This window comes from Malaclemys terrapin, chromosome 6 (genome assembly GCF_027887155.1).
Source record: "Malaclemys terrapin pileata isolate rMalTer1 chromosome 6, rMalTer1.hap1, whole genome shotgun sequence".
Classification (NCBI taxonomy): Eukaryota; Metazoa; Chordata; order Testudines; family Emydidae; genus Malaclemys; species Malaclemys terrapin.
The window spans coordinates 87,144,410-87,168,282 of record NC_071510.1 but is presented as its reverse complement, the minus strand read 5'-3'; the positions used below and the strand labels follow the sequence as shown (position 1 = coordinate 87,168,282).

The window sequence follows — 23,873 nt, the reverse complement described above, 5'->3', positions numbered from 1 at the left end:
GCAGCACCTGGATTCCCATCCTCACTAAGCCCCCACTTTGGTCTTGACCTCCCTGCAGAGTCCCATTACTGTTGCACCCAGAACCCCTGTGCATCCAGATCGCGCACACACAGATCCCCCACTGAGCTGCCCAACCCCAGATTGATTGAGATTGCCCAACCTCACACAGAACCCTCTCAACCTACACCTGGTTCCCCTCACACTAAGTCCCTCCGCACTTGGATCCTGCCAGGCTGAGTCTGCATGCCCACACCTGGTGCCCCTGGCACAGAGGGGCAGGGCCCTGGCGTGTTTCTGGGGCAGGCCTGGTCCTTGCACGGTATCAGGGTTGGGTGCAGCCTCACCACTGAGTCTGTGTCCCGGAGGGAGCTGCAGAGTGATCTCCCACCTCTGTGCAGCCAGTGGCCTGTGCTCCCCAATGCCATCCTGGAACTGCCACATTTATCTGACAAATAAAATTTGCAGGATTTTAAAATATTGTGTGCAGAATTTTTCATTTTTTGGTGTATAAATTTAAATTTTTTGGTGCAGAATGCCCTCACGAGTAAATGGAAATATTTTAGAGGCTGATATATGTTTCTGCCCCAATATGTCGTTCCTTGTAAGCTGTGTGCATGCATAGGAGGGTGGAGGTGAAAGTGGGACTGGTGGGGCTGGAGCAGCTGCTGTGGCTCATGGGATTGGGCCGGGGAGCAGATAGGAACATCTACCTCCTGCTAAGTGTCAGTAGCTCCCCATACTCCCAATGCAGAGAACCCAACCAGCCCCCTCAGCCATAGGCGCCGAGTTTCTAATTTGCTGGGTAGTGCTCCCCCCCGGCTCTGCCCAGGCCCCGCCCCCACTCCACTCCTTCCCCCAATTCCCCACCCCACCCTGCTTCTTCCCACCTCTGCTCTGCCCCGCCCCTTCCACGCCCAGTTCCGCCCCCACCCCAAGCGTGCTGTGCCCTCGCTTCTTGCCCCTTCCCCCGCAGCGCTGATCGGTGGGGCCTGCTGGTGGGCAGGAAGCACTAGGGGGAGGGGCAGGTGCTGATCTCAGGGGTGCCAGTGGGTGTTCAGCACCCACCATTTTTTCCCACGGAGTTGGCACCTATGCCCTCAGCCCAGTGGCGTAGCCAGGGTTGCTGCCGAGGAGGAGCGGCAGAGAAAAAAGGCGCCAGTCCTTCGGCGGCATTTCAGTGGCCCTGCGCATGCGCCGAAATGACGCCGAAAGACGGAGCAGCGCATGCGCAAGGCTGCCGAAATTATTATTTTTTCGGCGGCCCCGCTCCCCTGGGCAGAGCGCGGGCCCTGCTTCCCCATCTGGAGCGCTGTCAGGGGCACCGAGACCCCCAGCCATGCTCTCAAGGCTATATAGTCCCGGGGAGAGCGCCCTGAGTCCCAGCCCCGCTCTCACAGCCACAGCCAGGGATGAGCGACGGGAGCCCGCAGTCTTGCTGCGCCAGCCGGAGTGACGGGAGCCCGCAGCTTCGTTCCCCGGCCGGAGCGTCGGAAGAGAGTGGGCCCCGCTTCCCCATCTGGAGTGCTGTCTGGGGCGCCGAGACCCCCGGCCACACTCTTAGGGCCGGAGTCCTGAGCAGAGCGCCCTGAGTCCTGGCCCTGCTCTGCCGGCTGGAGCGACGGGAGCCCGCTCCCCCGGCCGGCCTGAGTGCCGGCCCCGCTTCCACAGCCGGAGCGCCTCCCAGAGCACCACGAGCCCCCCGGCTCCTCTCCACCGGGCGGAGTGCTGTCCTGAGTGCTGTGAGCCAGGGTCTGGCTCCCCCAGCCGGAGCGCCGGGCAGAGCGCTGCTACTCCGGGCACTGCGGAGCAGGGCCGCCGAAGGATGGAGCGGTGCATGTGCAGGGACGCCGAAATAAGAATAATTTTGGCAGCCCTGTGCATGTGCCGCTCCGTCTTTCGGCGGCATTTCAGCGCATGCGAAAGATGGAGCGGTGCGGAATTCTGGGCTCGGGGGAGCAGGCGCTCCCCTTGCTCCCCCCTAGCTACGCTACTGCCTCAGCCCCAGATTTCCCTCCCTCCCTCCCCATGCAGAGCATCTCTGCTCCACCTGCTACTCAACCTTTGATTGCTACAGTTCTGCTGTCCACAAAGGTGGAAGTTTGATTTGCTCCATATGACCAGAAAGGGAAAAGAAAAATGAATAAACATTTTTCATCACGTTATTTCTCATTTTCCAGCCATTCTTAGATGTTCTTAAAGCAGGAGGTCAGACTAGGTGATCACAATGGGGCATTAAAGTCTACGAGTTTATACATTTAATGATGCTTGGAGATACTGAAAAGGACCATCAACATGATCCCCACCATTATTAATTGCTAGTGTCTGTTCCTGAGACAGGAACATATGTTGTATTATTCATAGCTCAGTTTCTTTATTTTCTCACTTCTCTGTAAATTATCATCTTCAGTGTGACTGACTAAATAACAAGACCACATAAAAGGGTTGTCAGGTATATCTATATAGCAGCTGGGAGGTATAATTCCCCGTTTGGGTAGACTTACACGTGCTAGCTGTGCTTGAGTTAGCATGCTAAAAATAGCAGTGGCTTGTCTAGTACCTCAGATGAGCTTGTACTCAGGTAGCTAGCCCAAGCCGCCCCGCATGCTGCTGTAGCCCCACTGCTATTTTTAGCATGCTTGCTCAAACAGAGCTAGCACATGTATGTCTACCCATGCTGGGAGTTATACATCCCAACTACTGGTTAGACATACCCAGGGTGTAAAAGTTTCATTCACAGAGAAATTGCCAGTATGCAAAGGTTAAGTTTTCTTTCCTTTTTGAGCCAATACATAATCTAACATCTACATTTGTTATAATGGCATGCAGTTCTTAGGTAAGTGCAGATTTTGGCAGTTAGGATCTCTCATCTACATCACTTTTGAACCATATAAAAATTTGTCACATGGTCAACTTATTCTTAAAATATTGCAATTTCTAATAAATTTAGACTATCTTAAAAATTAAAACTTTATCAAATAGTCTGCAAAATTGATAAAAATTGGTGTCAAGAATATTATTCAAATAGGAAATGTAAGATTTAGTTGACAATTTTCCTCTGTCATAGGTTGGACTCCACTACATGAAGCCAGTTTGGCAGGTTTTTATAAGACAGCAAATGAGCTTTTGAAAGCAGGAGCTGATGTTAACTGTAAAGGAAGTGAACAAGTAACACCAATACAGGATGCAGTTAAAGAGGGACATTATGCGGTATGATTTCTATATTTGGGCACAAACTACATTTTACATATAAAAAATTCCTGTGATTGGGTCAGGGAGGTCACCTATCATTTCAGTTTCATTACATGTGCTGCTTATTATTTAGAATTTAGGGTTACATTTTAAGATTTCAAGGTATTTGGAATTCTTGTTGCCCAACTTCAGATAAAATCATGAGCAACACTTTACAGATTTGTTCTTTAGTGTGTGATAGCAGAAATTAGCTGCATTTTTCTAACTGTTTTTTGGGATATTTTACTAAATTGTATACTAAAACAGCACAGAAAAGGTAATCTAAATTGATAATGCTACAAGTCTCATGCTTCAGTTTGTCTGAGGACATCAAAACACATTATTGCATAATTGAATATGGTTTTTGTACTGCCTTTTGAAGTATGAGACTGCTGTTGGAGACAAAATATTGGACTGAAAGTAGATCAGCGTTTTGATCTGGACTGACACCAATATTTTTTCTATTTTTTCCCCCGTGTGCATAACAAATGGCTTCTAGAGCTCAAGTTTAAAACTTATGGATATAGTTTCTCCTGCTATATTATCTCCTCCACTTACTTTGCTCTTTCCCTTATTCTTGCTACCTCTTTGGTCACTCATAATCTTTATTTCCTTCCTCTCCATTGATTAAGAACTATTTCCATATTAGTAACTGTACACATGCCTATGCATGCGGTTGTGTCATAACCCACACCTGAACCCTAAATCATGTGTCTGAAGGAGTGTAGAGAGTGAGCAAGGTAGTGTGCCTGAGGGGTGTGGGTAAGGGCCTTGTACCAGGACTCAAGTTTCAATAGTCCTCCACTCCCATTCTGACAATGCATTGAACCCTTTTCTTCCTGACCCTTACCCACTCTATAAAGGTTCCTTTCCCACCGTTTTCAGTGGTCGTAGCGTGCTGCAGTGACCAGCTTTCCGTTGAACTCATACAGATCAACACAGGTGAAAATGCATCCTGCTCTGAGAGCAGCCACTTGGCCCACTGAGCACACTTAGGTGCTTTTCAATGTGTGGTCAGAGTGCACTGTCTTCCATGACTTGAGCCAGAGTGGCAGGAACATACACCTGTACCGGGAAATTTCATGGAGGCTGGAGCAGGCAGGCATTGAGGGGACTCCAGCCCAGTGCCGGGAACACGTGAACCAGTTAAGGCTTCGATACAGGAGCACAAAAGACTCAAACTGTCTCTCTGGGACGACTTCTTGTACATGCCCCTTCTATGAGGAGCTTGACCAGGTGCTGTCAAGGGCTCCTGGTGCAGAACCAGAAGTGGTTCATGATCCCACCCTCAACCTCACCAGCCTCATTGTCCAATCGGATACTGATGAGGGCTAGAGTGATGAGGCATCACGGACCATGGAGGGTGCCCCAGCAGACATGGAGGATGAAGAGCATGTGATTCTGCACCTCTCTCTGGTGGAGCCTGTTGAGGAAGCCACCTACCCCGATGAACCCAAGGAGGATCCTGAGTCACGGCAGGAACCAAAACCTAAGGCTGGTAAGTTACAATGGACCTTCCCTGCCAATAACCCCTCTTCATCTTGTGCTAAATTTGAAATACTGTGCACTGACTATTCCCCTCTGGATAATATGCCATGCATTGCTATGTGTCTGTGAGTTTGAACTGCAATGCTGAAAGCCATGGAATTGTCATGCCCCCTCTCCCTACCAAACTCCTCTAACTCTCCCCTGCTCCAGCCAGCCCTTGCTTCCCCTCCCCGCAACAGTCCCCAAGCAAGACATAGTTATAAATCAATGATTTTATTGATTTCTGACGAACCTGTATTATGCATTTGGATAAAGCTATTTCTTAAAAACAGATTATTCAGGAAAAATCATTGCCCCTGTGTTTGTGTATTTCTTGGCCAGCAGTCAGACAGCAAAGGTTCTGGGGCTGCACAGACCATGGGAAGGAAGGGGTCAGGTTAGAAAAATCCCAGTTGGGGATGGGACAGTTGTAGAAAGCTTATAGTAGGTTGTCTAAAGTTAGTAACAGCTGTCTTTTGTCTTTTAAAGATTACACAGTTTCAGTGCTTCTCCCACCTGCCTGAGCTTACCATCACCTTGCAAGAGGCAGCTATGTGGAATGGGGTGGGTGGATGGAGGGGATGTTAGGTCTGGGAATGGGAAGGGAACAGAACTCCGTTCTAAAACACTTTGGTTCTCTGAGGAAATGTTAGTCACAGCAGTCTTTTCTCCCTTGGAAGATTACAAAATTGTTATTGTCCCTGTCCCTGGTGTGTTGCCTCTCCCTGCACTGAGCTATGCTGCACAAGCATATTTCAGCAAGTTTCCAGGGTAGCAGAAACTCTAGCTGGGTCTTGAGGTTTTACAGCAGTGCAACTCTGCTTGATCCACTTTCATAGCTGACCAACCCCCTTCATTTAGCAATATGTAGAGGAGTGACCATTAGCAGAAACATCTCTCTGGCATAGATTGCAGATCTCCTCCACAGGACAGAGAGCCACTTCTCTTTTCCATTCTGGTCTCTTGGAAACAGCTATGTTCTCCAAATGTTAGCCAGCCTTTAAAAAAGGAATTGCAAACTAGTAACTTTAGCACCCTGGAAGGAACTGCCACTCTCTCTTCCCCCTGCCCACTACCTTGAGACACTATGAACATTTACATTTTTAAAAAATATTAGTACAGTTTATTTACCATTAGTAGCCTGTGCTCCTTCCTCATGGGCTGCAAAAGTTGCCTAAGAACCAAGGATCGTTTAAAAGTCACATTCATGGAATGCTGAAAAGTATCAATATTGTGGCCTTCTACAGTAAAGTTATGTTGTGTGGGGGGATTTCTGAGCTTTTTCCCAAGGACAAAAATGGTAATTCTACCCTTCTCTTTCAGTTGGTAGGACCTTCAGTTCCTGGGAGTGAAACCTCCACAAAGAGGGCTGGAGCAATGCCCCAGAGATCGACAGAGAAGAACCCAGGAAGAGCTGCATATAGGCATGGGCAGGGAAAACCAGGAACCATTTCAATTCCTCTGGGCGTGGAAGGATTGGGCACTTCATCAGGAAGAGACACTGATGTACTTGTTCATGGAGTAGGAAGCACAGCACAGAGAATGGGAGCATTCCCCCATTGGACTTGTGGCTGAATGAGTTCAAGGTCAACCTGCTGCCGAGGCTACTGAACCAGTCCATGAACCGCCACCTCCATTTCTTCCTCCAGCTGCCAAGCAGGATGCTGCTGAGCCAGAGGATCTTGTTTCAAGAACCCCCCCTAAGTGACTGGGAGAAGAACAAAGCCTGCAGGACTCCTCGGGCTTCACCCACCACTAGCACCCAAAACCCCTCACAGGGAACTCTGCTGAGTGACCAGGACGGGAATGATGAGTCTGCAGGAGTTCCAGAACCCCACCAAGTGCCCATCCCCCAAGTCCCTTACAGGAGACATTCCCGTTTTTCTCCAAAAGTCACTTTCTCCTGTCATTCCTTCTTGTCAGGAGGTGGTCAAGGAGACAGATACAGAGTCAGTAATATATGGCTGGTGTTCTCACTTGCATTCCCTTTATTTTTTAAAGATTTGTTTTTGACCCTTCCTTTTAAAAATTATTTCAATTACCCATTCTATCTAATACTTTTAATAAATATTATCGTTTCCTAGACTTGTGTGTGGCCCCTCCTTCCTAAGTTTGGTGAGCTGCAGATGATTTCAGATTCAGAATTGGGCCCCACAATTCACAGCACATGAAATTGAATGGTATATAATTATTTGATGCCATGATACTGCGAATACTTTTCTGTCTGTCCCCCACCAAACCCTCCCTCCTGAGGCTCAGAACTATACTAAGTCCCAAGGATACATGGGAGGGATGAGAAAGTGCAGTTAGTATTGTGTTCTTACAGAAAGTGCTACTAGTTTTCAATGCAACGGAAGTCGGAAACACAGAAAATGGGTAGATGAACATCTGTATGGATTAGTTCACATGCAGAAAATTGAAACAGTACCAGTAGCAACACAGGCAATGACACCATCTGCCACTACCCTGTTCATAAATGCCCCCCAGTTCCCACTGAAAGCTTAACCAGCTTCAGTGGTAATAGAGATTAGTGCTCTGTAACAGCCCCTAAATGCAGTTAGGACTGCTGACAATGAACGGTCAAAAAACAAAATGACTGCATACCATGCAGAATGGCTGAATACTCATCTCTGCACCAGGAAATCTTCATAAGGTTGGTAAGAGAGATTGAGTGCTCCCAATAACAGGTTTATAAACAAGTGTGAATAGTGAAGACAAAATCATTGCACAAAGACCACATTACAACTTGGCTGCCACCCTTCACAGCACAGACTCAACCCTAAGGTGTTAACAGGACATCTCCACTGGGTTATAATTGTCTTTAATGTGTGCAATGTCACAGGAACGAACAGTAAATGATCTTTGGCTACAGGGAAACGAAACCCTCACAAGCTATGTAGCCCCACAAATAGGCACCAATGTTCCCTTATATGTATTCCCAGCAGCTGTATAAGGTGGGAAGGTATCCCTCAGCACTGGCAGATGTCACCCTCTGCCTCTCTGCTGTGGCAAGATGTGTGCCTGTATGGTGTTCATAATTTCCCTTGCCCGCTGGGAACCAGGACCAATGTGCACGTGGGTGGAATCTGGTTTTCTATAAAAGTTTGCAAATCAGACTTGTGAGCCCACTTGGAATGGAAACACTCCTCTTTTACCCTCACAAATGTTATGGAGTGTGCAGTAGGGGATGAGTATATGAATGGCCATTTTGACACTGACATCCAGATAGGTGTGTAGGCAGCGTCAATGAGCTTCCAGCCTAGCAAACACACACACACCATAACCATTCTGCAGAGCTTGTAATTGAATTCCCCTTTTCCAGTGTCATTGGTGTTGGGAAATGGCTTCATGCGACAAGTTAGGAGTGGGTATGCAGGGTACCCCAAAATAACAGTTGGCACAGACACACTGTACAGAACCATCGTTTCTGGGGAATAAAGTCCTCCTCCCTTCAAGTACAATCCTGATCACCTCAGCACTCTGGTGTCATGAACCTTTCTAGTATTTCCCACGTTTGTAGTTATGAATCTGCTTTTAATAATAAATGGAGATATACCTATCTCATAGAGCTGGAAGGGACCTTGAAAGGTCATTGAGTCCAGTCCCCTGCCTTCACTAGCAGGACCAATTTTTTGCCCCAGATCCCTAAAGCTGGAGCCGACTCTGCGTAAAATTGTAGTATAGACATGTCCTTAGTCCCAGAGCTCCTGCGCAAATCTGAACTGTGTATGTTCTGTATGTTCAGAGAGAGAGGCAAAGCCCACTAATGCCAGACTGGAAGAGAGGTCAGAATCCAGAAATGTGTTATGAAACTAGAGCATAGATAATAACAGAGCCCAATAAATCCACTCTAACATTGATTATTCAGTTGACTTACTACTTAAGACCATAGGAGTAGATTTCTCTTCAGTGTATTATAACAAGAAGGGCCAGTTTTCATAATTGTGCATGCAAAAGTGCACGCTACTAATTTGCATGCACAGCTGTAGAATTTACACACAAACTACACACACATTTATGAAAATGTGGCAATAAAGTAATTCAAACTTAAATGACTCACACCCTGTTAACATAATGCTTTAGTGCAAAGTGAGCAGAAAATAATTCAGACCAGTGATTAGACAGTAATATTTCCCTGGGTGTAATTCATTGTTTCCCTCTAGGCTAAATGCTTGCACAGCTGGACACCCTGCTAGCAGGCACTAGTGGGGGGAAAGTTCCACTGTGCTCCCCCTTCCTCTCTCTAGCCCTTGCTGATAAATTTCTTCATTTCTCTGTCTCTCTTACTTCTTCCTCTCTTCTTTTTGCCTGTCCTTTCCTCTCTCCCTAAGCTCTTACCTCTCTCTCTCTCTCTCTCTCTCTCTCACACACACACACACACACACACACACACACACACACACACACACACACACACACAGAGGAAATGAAAGGGAGAAAGTGAGTGGTGGAGAAGAGACAATCATTAATGTCAAGTATGGAACGAGTGAGGAAGGAAAATGATGCTCTGTCTACACTGGCTTGCATACTTGAACATTGGACTGTGTACGGGCTCATATATGCTCCCCAAACCTGCCCCAAGTGCCTGCATATGCTGTGCTGGACACAGGTATAAAGAAATGTAACACGTATATACATGTCCATACTGCCACTGTTGTTACATAAGATTAGTGCTACTATTTCAGGGGCTGTATCCAGAATTCTGTGCAACAGAGGGAAACACTCTAGGAACTGCTTTGCTGTGTGTTGTGGGTACTATCCCATGCCTTCACACATTTGCTGATGGCAGTTCCTAATCATATTGCCCCTCACTGTTATTCCCTGAAAAAGCAGGTGGAAGACATTTAGCAATGAGATAACGATCTGATTCTGTTCCTGTTTCTTACTGTGGGACAAATGGTTATGCAGTGGAGTAGGCGACTGGTGAGATGTTGGATGGAATTTGGGCAGAACATTCTGATACACTGAAGTCAGCTGACCATGAGGGTCAATAACCATTCAGCTCACATGGTACTGATATGGTGAATGCCAGTGTTACCAAGATATGTCCTTGGGTGGACCATCACTTCTGGTGCCGGAGAACCGGCATGGTGTGCTGGGATCACATCATTTTGGAAACCTGGAATGACCAGCAGTGGCTTCAGAACTTCCAAATGAGAAAACAGACCTTCATAGAGCCATGTGAGGAACTTGCATCAAACTTCCGGCACCAGAACACTCAATTCAGGGAAGCCATACCAGTTCAGAAGCAGGATGCTGTTGCCCTATGGAAGCTGGCACCACCAGATCTGCTGCATGTCACTTTGGGGTTGGAAAGTCCATTGTTGGGGTCACAGTTGTGCAGGTTTGTGAGGCAGTTAACACTGTGATCTACTCACAGGTGGGTGTCACAAGAAAAGTTCCAGAAATAATAGCTGGATTTCAGAGGATGGGGCTTCCAAACTATGCAGGGGCCATCAATGGCACCCTCATCCCAATACTTTGCCCCCCAAAAGGGACAAATGCGTATGTGAATCACATTTTCTGCAAGGCTTAGGGGTCCACAGACACAGATTAGGGGGAGAGGGAAAGCTCAGTGGTTTGAGCATTGGCCTGAGCATTAGCCTGCTAAGCCCAGGGTTGTGAGTTCAATCCTTGAGGGGGAAAAAAAAAAAAAACCCCGATTGAGCTGCCGCTGAAGACCTGGACGTGTCGCCCCAATCACGGCCTGACTGCCGCCCTAACGTCAACCTATATTAGGTCGACAAACAGCCACCACAGTAATTATTCCTTCTGTCAGTGGTGCGTGTCCTCAGCACGAGCGCTTCCACTGACTGAAGAGGAGCAGTGTCGGGGGCTGAGAGCCAGGGTTTTCAGCTCCACGCAGGTCCATGCCCCTCTGGGAGCCCAGTTGCCCCACAGGCTTCTTGCCTATCTGCTTCCAGCCAGGAGCAGGGGGAAAGCCACCCAGGGCTTCTTGCCTCCGGCAGGGAGATCCCTGCCTGGAATCCAGCTGCCATGTTCCTGGTGGGGAGCTGGGACCTCACTGGCATGGTTCCTAGTGGGGAGCGGAGACCTGGCAGCAGCCTGGCTGGGGAGCTGGGAGCCATCTTTCTTGTCACTTTCACAGCTCACAGCTCTACCTACACCAACATAAGCCTTACGCCTCTCATAGAGGTGGAGTTATTATGTCGGAGTAGTAGGCCATTTACCGTGGCGGGAGCAATGCTGTAGTGTAGATACTGACATAGTTAGGTTGACATAAGCTGCCTTATGTCGACCTAACTCTGGAATGTAGACTGAATCTAAGCCATACTTTTTCCACCACCTGTCAGAACGTCTGTCTCCAGCATTGCCCAGAGAGCGATTCATTGCTCCTACCTAACCTTTATTCATCTCAGGATTTGTAGCTTTTTTGGTGGGCAGTAGCAAGTTCTATCCCTAAAATCTTCTCCAGCTCTCCAAATCCAGAAGAAAATTGACCTGCTTTCTCAAGGTCAGTCACTGATCCCATAATTAGGGTGTTCATCTGGGACCTGCAAAACACAGGTTCAATTTTCTGCCCTTCCACAAGCTTCCTGTGTGATCTCGGGTAAGTCATTTAGTCTCTCTTTGCCTCAGTTTCCTATCTGTAAAATGGGGATACTTCCCTACCCCGCAAGAATGTGGTGAGGAAGAATATAGTAAAGATTGTGAGGTCCTTGGATAATACAGTAATGAGAATGGTATAAGTACATTACGTGGATAGAAGTCCCAACTAACACTGGGTAAGTAAGGCTATGTCTGCACTACGCACCTTTTAGCAACTTAGCTGTGCCGCTACCGCCGTGCTGCTAAAAGGTGCACAATGTAGCCGCTGTTTGTCGGCAGGAGAGCGCTCTCCTGCTGACAAAAAACTTCCACCCCTATGATGATGTCACTTGAATAGATATGTGGACAGAGTTGGCATCGGGCTTTGTTACAAGGATAGGTTCCTGGGTCAATGTTTTTGTTCAGTGATGTGTGGTTGCTGGTGAGTATTTGCTTTAGGTTGGGGGGTTGTCTGTAAGCGAGGACAGGTCTGTCTCCCAAGATCTGTGAGAGTAAAGGATCATCTTTCAGGAAAGGTTGTAGATCTCTGATGATGCGCTGGAGAGGTTTTAGTTGGGGGCTGAAGGTGACAGCTAGTGGTGTTCTGTTATTTTCTTCTACGTCCACATCATCATAGGACCTAATCACATCAGCCATACCATCAGGGGCTCGTTCACCTGCACAACTACCAATGTGATATATGCCATCATGTGCCAGCAATGCCCCTCTGCCATGTACATTGGCCAAACCGACAGTCTCTACGCAAAAGAATTAATGGACACAAATCTGACATCAGGAATCATAATACTCAAAAACCAGTGGGAGAACACTTTAACCTGTCTGGTCATTCAATGACAGACCTGCGGGTGGCTATATTACAACAGAAAAACTTCAAAAACAGACTCCAACGAGAGACTGCTGAGCTGGAATTGATATGCAAACTAGACACAATCAACTCAGGATTGAATAAGGACTGGGAATGGCTGAGCCATTACAAACATTGAATCTATCTCCCCTTGTAAGTATTCTCACACTTCTTATCAAACTGTCTGTACTGGGCTATCTTGATTATCACTTCAAAAGTTTTTTTCTCTTACTTAATTGGCCTCTCAGAGTTGGTAAGACAACTCCCACCTGTTTATGCTCTCTGTATGTGTGTATATATATCTCCTCAATATTTATTCCATTCTATATGCATCCGAAGAAGTGGGCTGTAGTCCACGAAAGCTTATGCTCTAATAAATTTGTTAGTCTCTAAGGTGCCACAAGTACTCCTGTTCTTTTTGCTTTAGAGAAGGTTTCACTGCGGATTGAGTGCTCCTTTAACTTAATTCTCCTTCACCATTAGGTGCATAGGGGAGGCAGAGAACGAACTGGGTCAGTGACAGAATTACCTGCAAACTGTGAATTTAGGAAGTGCTCTCCTAGTGACTAGAAGAGGGTGTGACCTAGTCCAAGAACTAAACTGCCTCTTGGATATGCAGAGAGAGAGAGAAACAAAACCCCAATAGTGCTGAAGTGAGGGAGGGAGGAGTAAGTCCCAGAAAGGAAATCATTAAGTTACAAAGGGGTGAAATTTTGGAACAGCCTTCCGAGGGAAACAGTGGGGGCGAAAGACCTCTCTGGCTTTAAGATTAAGCTTGATAAGTTTATGGAGGGAATGGTTTGATGAGATAACGTGATTTTAGTCAATTAATCAACAGCATGCCATCGCTGGTAAATAGTATCAATGGTCAATGAGGGTCTGGCTGGAGAATCTTGCCTGCATGCTCGGGGTTCTACTGATCGCCATATTTGGGGTCGGGAAGGAATTTTCCTCCAGGGTAGATTGGCAGAGGCCCTGGAGGTTTTTCGCCTTCCTCCGCAGCATGGGGCGGGGGTCGCTAGCTGGAGGATTCTCTGCGACTTGAAGTCCTTAAATCACAGGATTTGGGGACTTCAACAGCTGAGTCAAGGGAAAGGGGGTGGGTCAGCTTTTGTGGCCTGCATCATGCGGGAGGTCAGACTAGATGATCATACTGGTCCCTTCTGACCTTAAAGTCTATGAGTCTATGAGTAAATTTTCTAATACTTAAAAATAATTGTTCTACACACGCTTATTGGATAATGAGTAAAATTGGACAGAATTACTATGGCCTTATTCACGACATTAACCTTTTAAAAATAATTTAAGAAATCACCATGTTAACAAAACACTATTATTGGACCTTGATTTTAGAAAGTCAGCTGGTTATTCACTGAAGCAAACTTTCAAAAATGAAAAAAATAAATGGAAGGCTTTGGAACAAACTTGTATTTAGAGGAATTTTGGGGGCGCAATAACTGGTCTTGGTAAATCCCATTACTGGGAATTTTAAACCTCTAGTGGTATTTTAACACTAGCGGCAGGTATTTCTGTGTACACCACAGAGAAGCATATATGAGGAGAGAGGAGTGGAAAATAAAATATTAGAAGAAAAAGTATCTGAAAAGTTTTACCTCTAGGTGGCAGAGTTACTGCTTTGGTATGGAGCTGATCCGTTATTCAAAAATGAGACGGGGAAGTGTGCCTTTGATGAAGCTACGGACCAGCGTATGAAGAAACTGCTTGAAAGTTATATAACTAAATCTAGAAGAGGTTCAACATCAGGTAGGAATGAGCTATTCTGGCATATTCATTACTATTAGATAGAGAACAACAGAAATCCCATTGTCACATTCCCTTACTTATAGCCAACACTTCTATGGACTTCGCTCACTTGATATACTAGCACAGTGGTTCTCAACCTTTCCAGACTACTGCACCCCTTTTAGGAGTGTGATTTGTCTTGTGTACCCCCAAGTTTCATCTCAATTAAAAACTACTTGCTTGCAAAATCAGACATAAAAATACAAAAGTATCACACCACATTATTACGGAAAAATTGCTTACTTTCTCATTTTTACCATATAATTATAAAATAAATCAGTTGGAATATCAATATTGTACTTACATTTCAGTGTGTAGTATATAGATCAGTATAAACAAGTCATTGTATGAAATTTTAGTTTGTACTGACGTTGCTAGTGCATTTTATGTCGCCTGTTGTAAAACTAGGCAAATATCTAGATGAGTTGATGTACCCCCTGGAAGACCTCTGAGTATCCCTGGTTAAGAACCGCTGTACTAGCGGACTTGGAGCAGAGTCCTCTTGTTGGTTGTCTTCATTAACATGCATGCATGAGATGAAATAAAATGATAAGGTGATAAACTCTGAGCATGTCTTAGTTGTGTATCGTTTGTTTATATTTGAATAGTATATGACTAAAAATTTTATTAAAGCTAATGTTAAAAAAATTATAAAATGCATAGGTTGAGAAAAGAGTGTCTGTACATCTGGATATAGTGTTTAGATTATCCACAAATACAATGTTTGTTTTTAAAGTCATAAGATACATCTAGGGAATAATCAGCAATAACCCCAATTTAGGTGAATGAATTTAATAACACAGTTTAGATATCTAGCATCCATTCATTCGGATACAGTACTCATGAAAAAAGTTATACAAAGAGTTGGTGGCAGAAAGCAAAATATATCAATGAATGAAGATTGTCCCTCGTAATTGAGAATTTAGGATAGGGTTGCCCATTTAGAGAAAAAAACAGTTCATCAGGAAAGTATTTGAGTTACTTTTCCGACTGTGCTTCTCATCGGCACTCCAGTTCATCCCTCCTGGTATTGTCGATGTCCGGTGATGTGTTCTATGTAGATGTCCCTCAACCACCAGACGGTGTCCGACACCATAAGTTGCTGCATCAGCCGAGCATAATGTTAACCAACTCCACATTCTCTCAGCACTCACTTGTTACCAGGGTCCCATTCGCCCAGGGCTCCAATGATCAGCGTGTGAATTTGGACCTCATAGCCCCTAGCTCTCAGGGTGTTGGCCAGAGGGGTGTATTTCTCCAGCTTTTGAGATCGGGCGTCGTGGAAAGCCGGGATCCTGTTTTCGAAGGGCACTGTGACGTCCACCATGATGATTTTCTTCCTGTCCTCGTTGGTGATGACAATGTCTGGTCGCATTTGGCTGTCGATTCCGGGGATGGCGGAGTTCGCAGCTACCTTCCCAACAGGTAGAAACATAGAATATTAGGGTTGGAAGAGACCTCAGGAGGTCATCTAGTCCAATCCCCTGCTCAAAGCAGGACCAACATCAACTAAATCATCCCAGCCAAGGTTTTGTCAAGCTGGGCCTTAAAAACCTCTAAGGATGGAGATTCCACCACCTCCCTATGTAACCCATTCCAGTGCTTCACCACACTCCTAGTGAAATAGTGTTTCCTAATATCCAACCTAGACCTCCCCCATTGCAACTTGAGACCATTGCTTCTTCTTCTATCATCTACCACCACTGAGAGCAGCCTAGCTCCATCGTCTTCAGGTAGTTGAAGGCTGCTATCAAGTCCCCACTCCTTCTTCTCTTCTGCAGACTAAATAAGCCAAGTTCCCTCAGCCTCTCCTCATAAGTTATGTGCCCCAGCCCCCTAATCATTTTCATTGCCCTCCGCTGGACTCTCTCCAATTTGTCCACATCCCTTCTGTAATGGGGGGACCAAAACTGGACGAAATACTCCAGGTGTGGCCTCACCCAGTGCCGAATGGAGGGGAATAATCACTTTCCTTGATCTGCTGGCAGTGCTCCTACTAATACAGCTCAGTATGCTGTTGGCCTTCTTGGCACACTGCTGACTCATATCCAGCTTCTCATCCACTGTAATCCCCAGTTCCTTTTTTGTAGAACTGCTGCTTAGCCAGTCGGTCCCCAGTCTGTAGCAGTGCATGGGATTCTTCCTTCCTAAGTGCAGGACTCTGCACTTGTCCTTGTTGAACCTCATTAGATTTCTTTTGGCCCAATCCTCCAATTTGTCTAGGTCATTCTGGACTCTATCCTTACCCTCCAGCATATCTACCTCTCCCCCTATCTTAGTGTCATCTGCGAACTTGCTGAGGGTGCAATTAATCCCATCATCCAGATCATTAATAAAGATGTTGAACAAAACCAGCCCCAGGACCGACCCCTGGGGCACTCCGCTTGATACCGGTTGCCAACTAGACATCGAGCCATTGATCACTACCCGTTAAGCCTGACAATCTAGCCAGCTTTCTATCCACTTTATAGTCCATTCATCCAATCCATACTTTTTTAACTTGCTGGCAAGAATTCTGTGGAAGACCCTATCCAAAGCTTTGCTAAAGTCAAGATATATCACATCCACCACTTTCCCCATATCCACAGAGCCAGTTATCTCATCATAGAAGGCAATCAGCTTGGTCAGGCATGACTAGCCCTTGGTGAATTCATGTTGACTGTTCCTGATCACCTTCCTCTCCTCCAAGTGCTTCAGAATGGATTCCTTGAGGACCTGCTCCATGATTTTGCCAGGGACTGAGGTGAGGCTGTAGTTCCCCAGGTTCTCTTTCTTCCCTTTTTAAAATATGGACACTATATTTTCCTTTTTCCAATCGTCCGGGACCTTCCCCGATCGCCACGAATTTTCAAAGATAATGGCCAATGGCTCTGCAATCACATCAGTCAACTCCCTCAGCACCCTTGGATGCATTAGATCTGGACCCATGGACTTGTGCACATCCAGCTTTTCTAAATAGTCCTTAACCTGTTCTTACACCACTGAGGGCTGCTCACCTACTCCAATACTGTGTTGCCCAGTGCAGCAGTCTGGGAGCTGACCTTGGCTGTGAAAACCAAGGCAAAAAAAGCATTGAGTACTTCAGCTTTTTCCATATCATCTGTCACTATGTTGCCTCCGCCATTCAGTAAGGGGCCCGCACTTTCCATGACCTTCTTGTTGCTAACACACTGTAGAAACCCTTCTTGTTACCCTTCACATCCCTTGCTAGCTGCAACTCCAATTGTGCCTTGGCCTTCCTGATTACACCCCTGTATGCTCGAACAGTATTTTTATAGTCCTCCCTAGTCATCTGTCCAAATTTCCACTTCTTGTAAGCTTCCTTTCTGAGTTTAAGCTCACCGAAGATTTCATTGTTAAGCCAAGCTGGTCGCCTGCCATATTTGCTGTTCTTTCTGCACTTCGGAATGGTTTGTTCCTGTGCCCTCAATAAGCCTTCTTTAAAATGCAGCCAGCTCTCCTGGACTCCCTGCCCCCTCATATTAGCTTCCCAGGGGATCCTGCCCATCAGTTCCCTAAGGGAGTCAAAGTCTGATTTTCTGAGGTCCAGGTCCATATTTTGCTACTCTCCTTTCTTCCTTTTGTCAGGATCATGAACTCAACCGTCTCATGGCTGCCGAGGTTGCCACCCACTTCTACTTCCCCTACCAATCCTTCCCTGCTTGTAAGCAGCAGGTCAAGAGGAGCATGGCCCTAATTGGTTCCTCCAACACTGACCAGGCTGTCTTGAGCTCTGACCAGGCAATCTTGGATGACGTTGTGTCACAGCTGACAGGCTCTGGAATGGGGCTTGCAGCTACACAGGACGTGGGGTAGTGTCTTGTTGCCATAGCCACACTTCCTGCATCGCTTGTCCCGATTCCCGTGGTGGATGGCTCCATTCAGCGGGACGCAGTTGAGCCAGTGGATGGCATCCTTCAGGGTCCTCTCCAGCTTGGTTCTGGCTCTCGGAGTGATGATGGTGCTCTTTGTGTTTTTCACCTCTGGCACCATCTCCTGGTGTTCCTCGCACCATGTCCAGTGGCAGCCGATACGCTTCTCCAGTCATTGCATAGCATTGCGGGCACGAGTCCAGAGCAAAGCAAAGTCTCCCCTATCTCTTCCAAATTCACCTTCCAGTGGGCCACTCAGGTAGATGGTAACATCTTGGTTGGAGGGGGTCCTGGCGATTCGCTTCTTGACAGCATCCTGCAGAGCACTCTCTGCGATGTTCCTCGCTGTGGCGTCCGAGCACCCCAGAAGGCAGAAGGCGTGAGTGATCACAGCAACGTCGCACAGATCACCCATTCGAGAGACGCTGGCACCAGGGCTGGCTTTAGCAAGAGCGGGGCACGATTCCTGGGGACGGTGCTTGCCACCGGCAAGCCCCGCCCCCAGGAATCCTGCTGCACTCCAGCCGGAGCTCTGGCCGGGGTTGCGGGGCTTGGGGCCGGGCCGGAGCCGCTGGGGCCGGTGTGCTCGGCCGGAACCGGGGCCGGTGTCCCGGGACCCGAGCCAGGCTGGAGCCGCTGGGGCCACGGGTACTCGGCTGGCACTGCTCGGCCGGGGGCCCGAGCCGGGCCAGAGCTGCTGGGGCCGAGGCTGGCGCGCTCGGCCAGAACCGGGGCTGGCGCCCTGGGGCCCGAGCTGGGCTGGAGCCGCTGGGGCCAGGGCCGGAGCTGCCAGGGCCGGGGGTGCTCGGACGGCGCGCTCGGGCTGGAACTGGGGCCGGTGTCCCGGGGCCCGAGCCGGGCCGGGCTGGAGCCGCCGGGGCCGGAGCCGCTTGGCCGGGCCGGGGCCAGAGGGAGCTGCTCGGCCAGGACCGGACTGGGCCGCGCCGCGCCTCCCCGGAGCCCTCCTCCTCGCGTTCCCCTCCGCCCCAGCTTACCTGCTGCTGCCCGCCTGCCCCTGCTTGTTTTCCCGCGAACATCTGATTTGCGGGAAGCAGGGGAGGGGGAGGAGCAGGGGATGGAGCATTCGGGGAGAGGAGAAGTGGGAAGTGAGCTGGGGGAGGGGTGGACAGCTGCGGGGCCCTTTTAGGCATGGGGCCCGATTCAGCCAAATCGGCTGAATCAACCTAACGCCGGCCTTGGCTGGCACCGCCCTGCCTGTGCAAGATGTACACCAGTTCATTGCTGGTCCTCTGGGGAAGAAACATCCACTTCTTCACCAGCTGCTGGATGGTGTTGTCTGCCTTGTTAAGAGGTACCTTTGCCATGGCATATCCCCTCAGGACAAATGAAATACGGGGGATTAGGAAGGTGTTCAAGATGAACTTCTGCCACGGTGCCAGTAGGGAGGAGTTGATCCTGGCCACATCTCGTAGGATCTCCGTGATTGTATCCTCAGATGTCTGCTGGACGTGGAAACCCGTTGGCGTGCTGAGATGGTCGTATGTTTGCCCGTCCTCGAGGAAGATCATGGGTTCACCCTGGATCTAAAACGGCGGCATCTGGACCAAGTCCCTTCTACTGCCAAGTCCCTTCGATATGCAGGGATGCACACTTCCTGGTATTGAAGCAGAGTCCCATCCAGTTGGCAGCCTGGCTGGTGATGTCAAGCATTTGTTGGAGTGTCTCAGGGTTGTCTGCGATCAGGACCAGATTGTCTGCGTAGGCCAGGATATTCACTCTGTTGCCATATAGATCGAAACCACCTAGACTGCTGGAGATCACTTGAATGAGCGGCTCCATGGCTAAGTTGAAAACAATAAGGCTCAGTGGGCAGCCTTGCTTCATGCTGTTACGGATAGGAATTTTGGGCGTCTCTCCTTCCATGGAGCAGATGGTGGTGGTGCAGCCTTCATACAGTTCCCAGACCAGTTGGAGAAAATTTTCAGACATCCCGAACTCTAGTAGCGTGTCAAAAATGTGCTGGTGGAGCATTGATCCAAAAGAATTAGCCAGGTCGAGCCATGTTATGGCACATAGCCTCCATGCCCTCCTGGTCGTGTGGATGGCAGTCCCTTTAGAGCTCTAGTTATTTAGTTTTTAGTTGGACAAAGTTGTCTAAAAGAAGAAAAGACATCCCTCCCTCCTACTGTGGGTCTCGGTACCTTGCACCCACTACTCTGACAGATTCTAAATCCTCCAGGTTTAAACGCTGTCTGACCTGCAACTGACTCATCCCCAAGTCGATGGGCATAGTCGATGCCTATTCTGTTTGGGAGAAAGTCACATCCCCAGAAAGTGTGCGGTGTGCAAATTCTTCTCCTCAAGGACTTGTAAGTTGAGGGACTGTAATAGACTATATCAGGGGTAGGCAACCTATGGCACGCGTGCCGAAGGCAGCACCCGAGCTGATGTTCAGTGGCACTCACACTGTCCGGGTCCTGGCCACCAGTCTGGGGGAGATCTGCATTTTAATTTAATTTTAAATGAAGCTTCTTTAACATTTTAAAAACTTTATTTACTTTACATACAACAATAGTTTAGTTATATATTGTAGACTTATAGAAAGAGACCTTCTAAAAACATTAAAATGTATTACTGGCACATGAAACCTTAAAATTAGAGTGAATAAATGAAGACTCGGCACCCCACTTCTGAAAGGTTGCCAACCCCTGGACTATATATTTGTAGTCCCCTGTTGGGGAGGAGGTGGGCACTGCTCCTTTCTCATAGCTGTTGAGGATGTCTGCCCCCTCACAGGGGAAGTCAAAGCAGTCCAAACTGAAGAGTCAGTGTGCTTCTGCATCCCACAAAAAACGGAGTCCCAGGCCTTCAGGAAGCCCAAGAGAAAAAGAAGAAAGTACAGCCCTTCTCCTATCTAAGAGGGCCTGGGCAGCCAAGGCTCTGAAGCTGTTTCCATTATTTTAGATAGTTCCTAAACATGTATTCCAGGGTTGGGAGTTTTGCCTTGGTGGCCTTCCAGGGTGGCCATTTTGTAAGTTAATAAAGAAGCAGTTTTTGAAACCAGACCCTGGTATGTTGTGCTCCCTATATGCCCTTAGCAGCTGTAACATTGGAGGGTGGGATCTGCCCCATCACAGGACCTCATGGCTGAAGCTACATCTACTTGAGCTATCAATGTGCACCACCTCAGACCAGAGGAAACTACTATCTCTAAAGAACGAAAAGGATCATCTTCAGTGACTGCTCCCTCAGGCAGGCAACATACTCCGGAGTTGAGCAGATTCACATTTGAGTTCTTTCAGAACTCTTGGGTGAATGCCCTCTGGTCCCGGTGACTTGTTACTGTTAAGTTTATCAATTAATTCCAAAATCTCCTCTAGTGAACACCTCAATCTGTGATAATTCCTCAGATTTGTCACCTACAAAAGCTGGCTCAGGTGTGGGAATCTCCCTAACATCCTCAGCCGTGAAGACTGAAGCAAAGAATCCATTTAGTTTCTCTGCAATTACTTTATCATCTTTAAGCGCTCTTTTTGTATCTTCATCGTCCAGGGGCCCCACTGGTTGTTTAGCAGGCTTCCTGCTTCTGATGTACTTAAAAAACATTTTGTTATTATCTTTTGAGTTTTTGGCTAGCCGTTCTTTAAACTCCTCTTTGGCTTTTCTTATTACATTTTTACACTTAATTTGGCATTGTTTATGCTCCTTTCTATTTACCTCACTAGGATTTGACTTCCACTTTTTAAAAGATGCCTTTTTATCTCTCACTGCTTCTTTTACATGGTTGTTAAGCCATGGTGGCTCTTTTTTAGTTCTTTTACTATGTTTTTTAATTTGGGGTATACATTTAAGTTGGGCCTCTATTATGATGTCTTTGAAAAGCATCCATGCAGCTTGCAGGGATTTCACTTTAATCACTGTACCTTTTAATTTCTGTTTAACTAACCCCTTCATTTTTGCATAGTTCCCCTTTCTGAAATTAAATGCCACAGTGTTGGGCTGTTTAATAGGGATGTTAAATGTTATTATATTATGGTCACTATTTCCAAGCAGTCCTGTTATAGTTACCTCTTGGACCAGCTCCTGTGCTCCACTCAGGACTAAATCGAGAGTTGTCTCTCCCCTTGTGGGTTCCTGTACCAGCTGCTCCAAGAAGCAGTCATTTAAAGTATCGAGAAATGTTGTCTCTGCATTTCGTCCTGAGGTGACATGTTCCCAGTCAATATGGGGATAATTGAAATCCCCCACTATTATTGAGTTCTTAATTTTGATAGCCTCTCTGATTTTCCTTAGCATTTCATCGTCACTATCACTGTCCTGGTCAGGTGGTCGATAATAGATCCCTAATGTTATATTCTTATTAGAGCATGAAATTACTATCCATAGAGATTCTATGAAACATGTGGATTCACTTAAAATTTTTTACTTCATTTGATTCTACATTTTCTTTCACATATAGTGCTACCCTCCCACCCCCGCATGACCTGTCCTTCCGATATATTTTGTACCCCGGAATGATTGTGTCCCATTGACCTGTTAATGTATGTGTCTACTCTATCAGGTCCTTTATGCTGACCTAAGTTGCCTCTAATGTCGACTTCTGTAATCTAGCTCTGCGAGAGGCGTAGCACTTAATTCGATTTTCATGGGTCGACTGTGAGGTAGTACAGATGCAGTGTTGTGTAATTCGACTTAATTGGCCTCCAGGTGGTGTCCCACAATGCTCATCTGTGGCTACTCTGGAGATCATTCTCAACTCTGCTGCACTGCAGTTAGGTGCACAGAAAACAGCCTCTCCCCTGCTAAAGCCCCAGGAATTTTTGATTTCTCATTTCCTGTTTGATCATCACAGCTGATCATGGAGACTACATGCCCCAAACACGCTCCAGCCTGGTCTTCACAGGAGGTGGTGGATCTCATCACTATGTGGGGAGAAGAGTCTGTGCAATCAGAGCTCTAATCCAGCAGAAGAAACGCTGACATCTGTGCAAAGATCACTCATGGAATGGGAGAGAAGGGCTACACAAGGGACACACAACAGGGCCGTGTGAAAATAAAAGGACTTCGCCAAGTGTACCAGAAGGCAAGGGAGGTGAAGAGTCATTCTGGTGCTGAACCCCACACATGCAGGTTCTACAACGAGCTGTGTGCGATTCTCGAGGATGCCCCTACCAGCACCCCCACAAGCAATGTGGACACCTCACAGGTGTGTGAGTCTAAGGACAACAAGGAGGACGATATGGTGGATGAGAAAGAGGAGGAGGAGGAGGAGAATGGGAGACAGGCGAGTGGTGGATCCATTCTCCCCGAGAGCCAGGAAATATTTTTAACCCTGGAGCCCTGTGGGTCGCAGGACATCACGGTGGCCGACCGTGATGCCGGGGAAGGCACTTCTGCTGAATATACAATTACAATCAAAGTCCAGGTAAATTTTAGCAAGCACACACATTCAGTGGTATTGCATGTTTACTGTGAAGAAAAAGCGAGGTGCTGTGGTTCTCTGCTTACAAGAGGCCACTCCAGCTATGCAGAGAGTGGCCCCCGGAAAAGACTGTTTAGGTGGACTGGGATAGCCCGGAAATCCTCCATAGATATCTCTAGGAAACTTTCATGGAGATACTCTGCAATCCTTTGCAGAAGGTTTCTGGGCAGGACAGTCTTATTTCTTCCACCGTGGTAGAACACTTTCCCACGCAACTCCTGAATTAATTCTACTGGCATCATTGCGTTATAACATAGCAGCATAAGGACCGGTTCTATACAGCATCTCCTTCCTTTCCACCTCTGTTACCCTCAGGAGACTGATATCACATAGGGTCGCCTCGGGGAAATGGGGGAAGTTCTCATTAAAAGTGCTCTTACAAGCTAAAAAAAGGGTATGTAGACCAACCCCCCCCCCCATTCTGGATCGCTAAACCATGCAGCCGCTAATGTGCCTTTATGTGCTCAGCATGAGTCAGCAAGTAGTTTAAAGTGACTGATAGGGGACTGGGGCCCCGCATGAGAGATTCCGCAATTTGGGAGTGAAAACGTTCCTCCCCACCCGGTTCGTAAACAGCTTCCCGTGA

General features: G+C 47.3%; 1 protein-coding gene across 1 annotated transcript in view; it reads left to right on the top strand.

Moving 5' to 3' along the window:
- ANKRD31 (ankyrin repeat domain 31) overlaps positions 1 to 23,873 on the top strand; it is a 120,427-nt gene that overhangs the window by 29,617 nt on the left and 66,937 nt on the right. The window contains 2 exon segments of the mRNA XM_054031607.1: positions 3,065 to 3,207; positions 13,789 to 13,933. Coding sequence (XP_053887582.1) covers positions 3,065 to 3,207; positions 13,789 to 13,933 — 288 coding nt within the window.